Source organism: Muscardinus avellanarius (genome assembly GCF_963383645.1).
Source record: "Muscardinus avellanarius genome assembly, chromosome: 6".
Taxonomy (NCBI): domain Eukaryota; kingdom Metazoa; phylum Chordata; class Mammalia; order Rodentia; family Gliridae; genus Muscardinus; species Muscardinus avellanarius.
Window position 1 is genome coordinate 136,845,112 of NC_137791.1, and position 11,472 is coordinate 136,856,583.

General features: G+C 54.1%; 1 protein-coding gene across 2 annotated transcripts in view; it reads right to left on the reverse strand.

Annotated features, from left to right (window-relative positions):
* Positions 1-11,194, reverse strand: part of AFAP1 (actin filament associated protein 1) — a gene marked incomplete at both ends in the record, with an annotated part of 74,751 nt that extends 63,557 nt beyond the window's left edge. For both annotated transcript variants that reach the window (XM_080697349.1, XM_080697348.1), the window contains 3 exons: positions 1,262-1,370; positions 9,995-10,089; positions 11,068-11,194. In XM_080697349.1, the coding sequence (XP_080553475.1) occupies positions 1,262-1,370; positions 9,995-10,089; positions 11,068-11,194 (331 nt within the window). The remainder of the gene's footprint in view (positions 1-1,261; positions 1,371-9,994; positions 10,090-11,067) is intronic.
* Positions 11,195-11,472: the final 278 nt, after the last annotated feature.

The following is an 11,472-nucleotide window of genomic DNA, read 5'->3' on the forward strand; positions in this document are numbered from 1 at the left end:
GGTTTCCGTCCTGGGAAGTGTGTGGAGAGGAAGTGGGCGGCCAGGGCCCAGTGCTCCGGACCCGGGAGAGCCTCCTCGCGAGAACACTCTCCTTTCCTTGCTGTTGTGTCCAAGAAAGGAGTCCAGGGAAGCTTCCGACCGCCTGGAGCCCTTCATCTGAGCTCTCTAATCTGTCTGCTATCTTCTTGAATAGAGAACACAGCAATCGCCCGTGTGTTTTTTGCCAAAGAGTTCTCTAATAAAAGAGATTAGAGCCTTTACCTTCTAGATCTCAAAACCCCTCCGCTCCCCAGACAGCCGCCAACGGGTACCCACAGTGCACGTGGTCTGCATGGGACCCCTTCCCCTGGGGCTGGGCTGCAGCCAGGCACCTCTGCACCTCAGAAAAACAGCGAGGGGTGGGCGGTGGGAGGGGTGGCTGTAACAGTTGCCTTCAAACACCATGTTAGATCCTGCTTTGCAGAGACAGCCAGGCCTGTACCGTGCCAACAAAGGGTAAGATCTGCAAACACCAAGCGTCCGTGGAGCAGAGACGGGCAGCGCCATGTGGACTCTGGGATGGAGGGGAGCACTGCCGAGGGAGGCCGCAGCGTGCGGGGCCGACGCGCCGATCCTTGCGGTGAACGTTTCCAACCCCTCGTTCCCACAGTCCATCTTTCATAAAAAGCTGGATTCCCTACGCTGACATCTACTCAATTTTTACCTCTTTAAGAGACAAGCGCACTCTGCCTGATGGTTCTGAGCGGAGAAATAGCATCGATAATTCAAAAGCAAATTCCAGAGGTCCAGCTTCCGCTCCTATCTGCACTGCAAACGCTGGGGGCGGACACGCGTTTTGAGGGTAATTAGCAGGCCGCCAATGGCCACGGGGACTGGGACAGAAGCAAAACTTACCCAGTAAAACCTGTAGCCAACCCCCCACAAGAGAAGAACAAAACAAGCTCACAGAAGTCTGCGACCAATAACCAGCTTGGCAAAAACCTCTCTAACCCTCAGAGCAGACGTGCGCTGGCCAAAGACCTAGGGAGGGCAGGCACGGGGCGAGCCCACCAAACACTCCATGAAGAGCCGCTTTGGGGTCACCAGGAAGCAAGGGGCTGAGAAGGGCAGGGAGCACCATCACCTTTCAAAGCCCAGTCGTGCTCGGGCTCCAGATTCACTCCGCCCCACACTCCCGGTGTGCACAGTGCCCTGTCCCCGCGCACACCCAGCCGACCCCCCCGGCTCCCAGCGCCCCTGCAAACCACCCAGCGCCACTCACTTGACGTGATGTACTCCGGAGCTCTCCCGGGGCTCAGCGGCACTGCTTCCTCGTAATAGCCTTCTGGGAGTGACGACGTTGGTAACGGGGGAGGCCCGCTGTCAGGAGGCTGGGAGGGGAAAGCAGGCAGAAATTAACATGGCCACCGGAAAAGAATCCTGCACTTCCCATGAGCAGGAGCTGGCCAGCATCTCCCGCCTTCCTTTACAAAGTCCATGTTCAAAAAGATCCCAGCCCTGCCCTGGCCACGGCCACTCACCCCACCAATGAGCCAGCCCTGGCCACGGCCACTCACACCACCAATGAGCCAGCCCCATACACACACTGCCCCGTCACACTTGAGTGTCGTCTGCACAGGCTGCGTCCCAGGCCCGGAAGCCCCTTCCCCAAATCCAGCTGGGCCAACCACACTCGCCCTTTAGGGCCCTCCCCAGTTGACACAAGGATGTATACACCTCCATATCCCACAGTCCCCACCAAGGCGCATCGCTCAAAAGACCAGCCAGGGGCGGAAAGTCCCAACCGGTGTCCCTAACGCGTGCCAGGAAGGCCTTCCAAAACACGGGCCACTGGGAGCCACTGCCCGGGACAGCTGGGGAGGACACCTGTGCTGACCTGGACCCATCATGGTGCCTTGGGGCACTCCAAGGCTGAGGCGCTGTCTACGTCTGCAGCCATAACTTTAGGAGGTGAGGGAGGGCTCCCCCGCCCTGGGCACTGTCTAGACCCCACCCAGCCCATAGTGGCAGCCAAGTCCTCTTCTCTCCTGAACTTTCCTGAAGACTCTAATCCACCCATCCCTCTCCCTCTGGACATCGACAGGCCTCTGGTCCTCTCTCAATGGCTCTTCTGCCAAGGATCTAGACTGAAGGGAGGAGAGCTGGCACGCGTGGGCTCCGGCTCCGGGGGCACCGGGATAGATGGGACAGGAGCCCACAGGGTGGGCACTGTCCTTCCTCACGCTGTGCAGGTATAGAAACCTCCTGCTCACCCCGAGACACACGAACACACGGCGGAGCTGGGTGTCCAATGCCTCGGTGTCTGAAAGGCCCCCAGCCCCGCCAACACTGGGGATTGAACCCAGGGGCAGCTACCAAGAAGCTACATCCTCGGCCCTTTCTATTTTGAGACAGGCTCTCACTAAGTTGCTCAGGCTGGCCTCAAACGTGGGATCCTCCGGCCTCAGCCTCCCAGAACCTGGGCTCGTGGGTGCACCCAGATACATCTGGTTTTACATTCACACTCTCCCCTCTCGTGATCACGTGAACTATTTCACAGCACTTCTATTCTGTAAGTCGATGGAGAAGTGTGTCACAGAGCATGGGACGGAGGCCACATCCCCCAAGTTAAAGCTCTGCCAAGCTCAGCTTCCAAGCAGAAGGACGCTGCATGAAGTCATGGTTCTGTTGCTTTGTGTTCTTAGGTAAACTCTCTAGAATGTGGGCTTCGCCACTTCCCACTCGCCGAGTCCAGCAGCGCTCCGTGAAGGACGAATCGGTGCTGCATGTCCAGCCTCCCCACCCTCGCCAGCCAGAGGAGGAGAGCATTCCTGATCGAGGGCGCCACGCTCCCTCAGACACGGGAGACAGCTCTCCCCTGCCCAGACCAGCTGCTCCAGCCGCCCTGCGCTCCACCAGGAGGCTGGCTTCCAGGGCGCCGTCGCCCTCCGCCTCACGCTGGACCACGCCCGGGGCCTCCATGCCCTCCTAAGGAGGCCATCCTGGAATAGAACCGACACCCTCACGCGGCCCAGGCAGGGGCTGAGCAGGAGCTGCACGGGGTCAAGCCCTGCTTGTTGCCTTTGGAAAACGTCCATTTGACTCCCTGAGCCTTTCATCCATGCAAAGCAGGGTGCTCCCACGTCCTCGCAAGACGGGGAAACAGGCTGGCAGCGGATGGAGAGCGGGGCCCCACATGTCTACATACGTGGGCGCGAGGCTCTTCCTCAGCGCTGCAAGGAGTAAGGTCAAGGTGGGAGGAGAGGCCAAGGGCTCGCTTTTACCCGAGGGGGCTTCTAATAGTGCTGCCCAGCCCACTGAAGGGCCTGGATTTGGCAAAAATTGCGCGCGCGCGCGCGCGTGTGTGTGTGTGTGTTTGTTACTGAGGATGGAACCCAGGGCATTCTACCTCTGAGCTACACCCTCTGCCCTATTTTTTATTCATTATTTTGAAGCAGGGTCTCACTGAGTTGCAAAGGGCCTCACTAAGTAGCTGAGGCTGTCCGCGAACCGCGATCCTCCTGTCTCAGCCTCCCGGATGCTGGGATCACAAGTGTGCGCCACCGCAGCCGACTCTTGGCGTAACTTTTTGAAAGACATGTTCTTTGACTTGATAATTCCACTGCTAGAAAGAGACTGCAACAAGGTTGATGAGCCATGTGACCAAAAAAATGTATACGGATGCTCAGAGTTCACTGGCAAAAGAAAACAATCTAAGCTGGGCATGGTGGCACACACCTGTTGTCCCACTACTTGGGAGGCTGAGACAGGAGGATTGCAAGTTCGAGACCAGCTTCAGCAACTTTAGGGAAATCCTGTTTCAAAATAAAAATAAAATAGGGACCGGGGGTGCTGCTCAGAGGCAGAGCACCCCTGGGTTTAATCACCCGCACCCTCCGCGCATAAATCTGAATGTCCATCCAACGTGGCTGCTTGGCCGTGCTGCCACGCCCAGGGCGGCCACACGGAGGGATCGCAGCCGAGGTCACTGACTAGAAAAATCCCCCGGACCTGCTGAATGAAGAATACAGCTGTCCTGTGGCCCCTTCCTGTTAACGTGTTGTCTCCTCTTACATAACACAAGGACAGAAGGTCGTTCACAAAAATCGTTAACAAAGGGTCACCTTTGTCACGCATATGTGTACAGCGTGGCTTTTAGAATCACTTTAAAAAATCAGACTATTTTCAAGCCGGGCGTGGTGGCGCATGCCTGTAATCCCTGCGCTTGGGAGGCTGAGACAGGAGAATCGCACAGGTTCAAAGCCAGCCTCAGCTACTTAGTGAGGCTCTCAGCAACCTAGTGAGACTCTGTTTCCAAATTAAGTATAAACTAGGTCTGGGAGTGTAGCCCAGAGGTAGAAAGTCTCTGGGATCAACTCCTAGCACCAAATAAATAAATAAAGCCAGGCATGGTGGCACACGCTTGTAATCCCAGCATTAGGGAGGCTGAGACAGGAGGATCGTGGTTCGCAGACAGCCTCAGCTACTTAGTGAGGCCCTCTGCAACTCAGTGGGACCCAGTTTCAAAATAAGGAATAAAAAAATAGGACAGGGGGTGTAGCTCAGAGGTCGATACCCCTGGGTTCCATCCCTAGACCTGCAAAAGAAAAAATCAGACTATTTTCACTTTAAAACGATTATTCCCCTCAAAAAACACTCCTCCAGCAGCAGCAGCCTCTCTTCCAGTAGGAGCAGCACTCCAGTCCACACGCCACTCACCCTTGGGGGCTTCTGATACTCGTGCTTATCAGGGCCAAATAAGAGGGGGGCCGGAAAGCCTGGGCTTGTTTAGTCAGTGGCAATGGTTTTTTCAAACCCTTTCCAGTAGGTAAAAATTTGCTAAAATTCAAAGATACAAAAGAGGAAAGCTTCAAAGATGATAAAGAGAAAGGCAGGTTTCCAAGCAGGACCCAGGGGAGCATCGAGAGGCAGGGGGTTAAGTGCAGACTCCGCAGCAGAGCCCAGCTTCCTCCCCTGTAAAGGGACCACTGCTTTGTGCCACCTCCATGCTCCAGCCCTAAGGCCCACCTCTCACACTGCAGCCACGCCACTTCTACTAAGAGAGTGGAGTGTGCTGACCTCATCCTCACTCCAGACGGATGGAGCGGCTCCGAGCATCCGTCTCTGTGCATCGGAATCGCAGAAGAGCGCCGCCCGCCCGTGGGGCCCGATCTGTTTCACATATGTCCCGGTTCTCCTGGTCGCCTCTCCTAACACACGCCAATAAACAGGCTGCAGCCTGGCCACCAGACACCTTCAGATACACTGCCTCCTCAGAGAACTGGTCCTGGCCTCCATGGTGCTTAGAAACCAGAGAAATGAGCCAGGCATGGTGGGCATGCTTGTAATCCCAGCATTTGGGAGGCTGAGACAGGAGGATTGCAGTTCGAGGACAGCCTCAGCTACTTAGTGAGGCCCTTTGCCATGCAGCGAGACCCTGTTTCAAAATAAAGAATAAAAAATAGGGTTGGGGGTGTATCTCGGAGGTAGAATGCCCCTGGTCCCATCGCAAAAGAAAAGAGAAAAAGAAACCAGAGAAATGGCCCTGTGCCGGCCACTAGCCACACGCCCTGACTCCACCCACGTGGTCTCCCGCAGGTGAATACACGGGTATGGACTTCCTGATGTCTTGGTTAACAACATCTCATCTCTCTTTGGTTAACACAGGCATCTCTTCTCTGGGTCTGATTACAGGGAGCGCGGGCATCTGGCCACAGAGTGACGAGACCCCTGTGCCAGCCTGGCTCAGTGATGTGCCTGGCCACCATTCCAATTTCTACCTTTGTGGGAAGAAAGAGGCAGAATGTGCCTCTGCTCCCTTAAGGAAAAGCCTCGCAGAGCATCCTGTTTCCAATAACAATAAGTCATGTTCCTGCAGTTCTGTGGTATAAAGGCAAAAAATAATTATCATCATCACCATTATTTCAACAATACGACAATAATACCCGCTATTTACGGGCCGTCTACTGTGTGCCAGGCATTATCCTGGGGCGTTTTATGTCTTTTATTTTTATCTACTTCAGAAATAACACTGAGATAAGATGTTGGTATTTTGCCTGCGGTTCTGCAAAGAAGGAAACTGGGGTCGGTGGGGAGATCAAAGGCCTCGCCTGGGGCGGACACGCCACACTGTCGGCCTGAGCGAGTGCTGGCTGCGGAGTCGCACGCCGTGGGGCAGAGGGAACTGCACCCATGTCCCCCCACACCTGGCACCGCAGGTGCCGCACCGAGCCAAGGCCCCGAGGCCCAAGCCCACCGCTCCCCACACGGCGCACCAGAGCCTGCTTGCCACACGCCACCAACGCCGCACACCCTCCGCAGGCTTCCAGCTGGCGGTGACTACTCTTCCCCTGCGCCTGCTCCAATTCATTGCCGAGTCCTCTGCGCGAGAAAGACCAGGAACCAGGGGACCTGAGTCCAGCCAAGAAAATGTGCGCTTGGAGTCTGGAAGCGCTTTCTGACTCTAATTCTAAACACGCGGCGGTGCGCCAGACTGTTCTTCTGGTTCCAAGACATAAAATAGAAGAGTAACGGCCCCAAATTATATAACCTGAAATAAGAAAACCGGGGCTCCAGTCCATGCTGCCATGTATCGGCAAACACAGAGCAGCGCCCCAAGGCGTCCAGGCCGTCATCGGAGCTTCCCGCCGTGGGGCGTCCCTGCTGCCCGGGAGACGGACCGCATCCCAGGGGATTTCAGAGGGTAATGAATTGCAAAGATGGCTCCGATCCTGATACCAAGAACTCTGACGAAATACACTTCTTGGCAAAACCAAACTCAATGCAGATCCCGCCCACTCCAGGCAGCCGGTCACAGGTCTACCTGACTTGCCTTTCATGGGACACTTGGGTAACACCGGAAAGAGAGTCCATATTTTCTCAGTGTTCTTTAGTTTTATTTATGCATGCCAAAGAAGGGAAGTCCTGCAAGGACTTGTTCTCACTCCCTCTTTCTCCACCAGTAGGTAGGCACTCGGTCGAAAGGCAAGAGTCAGCAGGAGCCCGCGGTTTACGCATCGGGGATTGCAACAGAGAGAACATCCCAGGTAAAGACGCCACCAGGATTGCCCATGAGGCGGAACTAAGATGCTTCAAACACAAGGGGAGAGGGGAAGAAGGCGGCTCTTCTGCACTAACAGAGGACTCAGCGATGAGTCTCATGAGCCCACCTGTCAAACAGGCAAACGAAATGCCGCAGAGGAAGCGGACATTGTGAGGGTGTGAGGCAGTCCCCAGGCGCTACGGTCAGGGCTGGTGGCAGACCTCGTTGTTCCCCAGAAAGCTGAGTGGTGGTGGCAGGGCTGGGTGTCCGGTGGGGACGATCTCAGCAGGGAAGATGAGAAAGTTCTGGAGATGGACGATGGGTGGTGATGTGTGTGCACTCAAGATCACTGAACTGTACTCCCAAAAATGGTAAAGGGGCAAATGCCATGCATATTTTACAATAATAAGAACTTCTTTCTTATCTACACCATCCAAGAATGAGCTTTTTCTCCTCTATCTGGGCACAATGCAACCTTGTCCTATATAAGTCAGCAAATAAATCCAGGCATGATGGAGCTCGTCTAAGCCTCCAGAAATTGGGAGGCTGAGATGAGAGGATCACAGGTTTAAGGCCAGCCTCGGCAACTTAGCAAGACCATTTCAAAACACAAAATAAAGCCAGGCGTGGTGGTACAAGCCTGTAAGCCCAGTGCTTGGGAGGCGGAGACAGAAGGATGACAAATTTGAAGCCAGCCTCGGAGACTTAGCAGGACTCTCAACGACTCAGTGAGAACCTGTTTCCAAATAAAAATTAAACGGGCTGGGAGTGTAGCTCAGGAGCAGAATGTTCCTGGGTTCAATCACCAATAATACAAAAACCAATTAAAAACCAAATAAGTAGGGCTGGGGTGTAGCTTGGAGGTAGAACGTCTCTGGGTTCAATCCTCAGTTCTCCCACAAAAACATTATCAAATAAAAGTACTTCTAGAAGGCCTTGACAGGTGTCATGGTGTTACACTACAGCGCACAGGAGTCCTCACACTTTTTTCTTCTCGATCCTGAAGATCTAAGACACTCTGCTCTTAGACTCTGTTCTTCGGGGGAGGAGGAGGTGGCTCCGTGCTTGCCTGGACGAGGCCCAGAGGGAAATGGCTGCACAGAGCCGGCGATGCGGCCAAGGTCAACACAGAGAGATCCGTCCCCCAGCACCCGCCCTCCCCGCACACGCTCCCAGTGCTCAGTGCTAAGTACTGTCGGGATGATGGCCGCCCCACTCTCAGTGTGAAACAGAAACCGGAATCCTTCAGAAAGCACAGCTCTTTCCAAAAATGGCTTTATTACACTTTCGCATGGTTTAGCCCGTGTCCTCCTTGAAGGGTGCGCAGGGGCCCGCCGTGCGTGTGCTGGCCTGAGGCAGGAGCGAGCGCGCACCGCCGTACGCACACACGCCGCATGCTCAGGAGCGCTGGGCTCGCCAGGGAGAAGCGTCTCCAGTCCTGCCAGACACCTGAGGCTCCGGGAACATTCCAAAGTCCCTGCACGTCTCCAAACCATCGGACACCCAAGCTGCCCCGTTCACACGCTCCCGAAACAGCTGGCACCAGTCACTTCTACTGCACAACCCAAGAAACTCAGAGGCACGAGGACTGAGCAGCATCTTGTAAGCTTCAGACTTAGCTTAAGAGGAAGATGTCAAGAGACGGTCAAGAGCCATGCAGAGCACGGCCAGGGGCCAGCCGGAGGCGGAGGTGGAAGATCACTCTGATTTCTCATTTTCTTATTTGAAGCAATGATCGCACATCCTGGCAGAGGGACAGTAGATGATTCACACTAAAAGCAGAGAGCGAATCGCCGAGTAACTCATTCTGCCCTGACTTTGAGTGGAAGTGTGATTTTGCTGAAGAAGCATGTTAGGAGAGAAATCGGAAAACCCTGACGGACGCGTGAGGAACCACATGTGCGCATCCTCAGGATGGGAAAGCGGCACAGAAGATGATACATTTTAATGTAATTTATTTTATATTTTATTTATTTATTTTTTTTTTTGGTGGCACCGGGGATGGAACCCTTCTACCTCCGGGCTACACTCCCAGAACTATTTTATATTTTTATTTGGAAACAGGGTCTCTTAAGCCAGCGCGGCTGGCTTCGAACCTGCGCGATCCTCCTGTCTCCGCCTCCCAAGCGCGGGGATGACAAGCGTGCGCCACCACGCCCGGCTAAATTTTAATTTTAAATGCATTAAATCAAGTGCATAAATTTTAAATGCATAAAATCAAATGAAATGCATATTCTGCAATATTTTCCTCTTGAAACAAAAAAAGAAGATGTAATCCCAGAAGAAGTGTAATGACACTCAAGTCTCAGAGGAAGGCATCACAGCTAACTCAGAGGTTGGGGCCTTAGGCTCTAGTATTGTGCCTGCCAAATCTGGGTTTTTGCTTCTTTCTTTATTTGTATTATTTTGGCTTTTTGTTTTGTTTTGTTTTGTTTCTGGTACTGGGTATTGAACCAAGGGACATTTTATCCCTGGTTACACCCCTAGCCGTATACATGTATGTCGAGCTGATGACCGCCCCTCTCAGTATGAAACAAAAACAAATCCTTCAGAAAGCACAGCTCTTTCCATATATATGTGTATATATGTATATATATATTTGAAACAGGGTCTCACTAAGTTGCGGACGGCCTCACTAAGTTGCCGAGGCTGGCCGCGAACCTGTGGTCCTCCAGTCTCAGCCTCCCAAGTACCGAGATTACAAGTGTGCGCCACCAGGGCTCATTTTGTTTTCCCAACCTGCGTTAAGGACAGACTTCCAAGGCCTTACAGCTCCAGTGACACGGGAAGGCACGCCACCTTCCTGAGGACGGCTCCTGGGAGAATCACGATAGGCTACTGGCAGCAGCTCCCGGCCCTACAAACACAGTGGATGCCTCCAAGGAAACAGAGCAAGGCCTTTGATCCGGACCGGGCTTCACGGGTGCCCTGGGCGCCGCGGGAGTGACCCTGACCTCCAGGGCGTCCACTCACCAGCCAGGGCTGAGGAATCTCCGGCAGAGGCATCTGAGGGGGCGCCGGCAGGCTGCTGGTGTCTTGCTTCTGAGCATGGTCCTTGACTTCAAAACCTGTGAGTGTTAACCAAAACCAAAGAGCTGAGAAGGAGGAGGAGGGAGGAGAGGAGACCACTCACAGACACCCTTCCCCGGCGGCGCCATGTCCAGCACTTGACAAGCATTCCTATACCTAATCCCTTACGACAATCCTGCAGTAGAGGGTCATTATTCTCCATTTTACAAGTCAAGAATCTATGGGGAAGGGAAGAAAAGAGGAGGGGAGGGCAGAGGAGAAGGACAACCGGAAACTCTACCCCTGCAGGAGAAACTCAGAGGACATGTTTAAAAACTAAGGGGCTGAAGAAAGACTCGGTGAAGTGGAAAATGTCAGAAAGGGACGTGAGAGACAAGGGAATGAGTCTGGTCCCCATTAAAACTGCCCCACACCGCTCACGGCCAACCTGCCCCTGACATGGGAAACCTCACTACCGTGCTCCAGCCTCACAGACTACACACCAAAGACCTGCGCCTTCAGCTGGTGAAACGAGTGAGCTGTGAACACGTCCCCGCAAAGAAGTCTAAAGGAGAAAACAGCCTCATCCCACTGCAGACCGACAGCATAACATCATCTCCTCCCAGACTCACCGAGCAGCTGAGGCTGACCACAAACCCTGACCCTCCGGTCTCTGCCTCCCGAGGGCTGGGATTACAAGCGTGCGCCACCACGCCCGGCTCACTCCCCTCTTCTATCTTAAAATATGCCACGTAGTGGTAGTGTGAGGTGAGCAGGCACACCTGTGTGCAAGGGTCTGTGCGTCTTTCCAGCTAATGCCAGGGTGCTCTGGGGAGCGCTGGCACACCCATGATTCTATAAGCTGCTAAAGTCTGAATCTTTCTATACCTAGAGGCCAACACGGCACAGTAGAGGCTTTCCATAGAAACCCGATGAATAAATATGTCCACAAGTTAGTGAACTTCAGAAGAAAGGTAGAATGGAGGATGGTTTGGAAGCCCAGGGCCTGGAGGGCGGGAGGCGCGGGCGCGGCTCACCTCTGGACGACTGGATCCTCAGGAGGATGTTGGTGAGCACGGCCTTCTTCTCCCTCACCGTGGATGTCAGATACTCGTGGTCCAGGAGTTCAAGGAAGAGGCGGAGCTCAACAATTAACTCTTCCATTGCTGAAAACACAGGCGAGAGGAGGAAGGACACCATTAGGCCCATGGGCTTGCAAATGTCAAAATACGAATCTAAGATGTGCTCGGATGACTGTGCGCGGTATTCTAAAATGAAAAGCAAGTGTGCTGAAGCCGGGCTGGCTGGAGGCTCATCAGCCCTTCCTCACAAAGGCGCTGCTCGTTCACTTTTGCGTGGAGACAGCACAGTTCTGCCGGAAGAAGCGCCAAGACCACCTGCCAACAGACGGTGCCATGCCCCAAAGCTTGACACTGCCACCG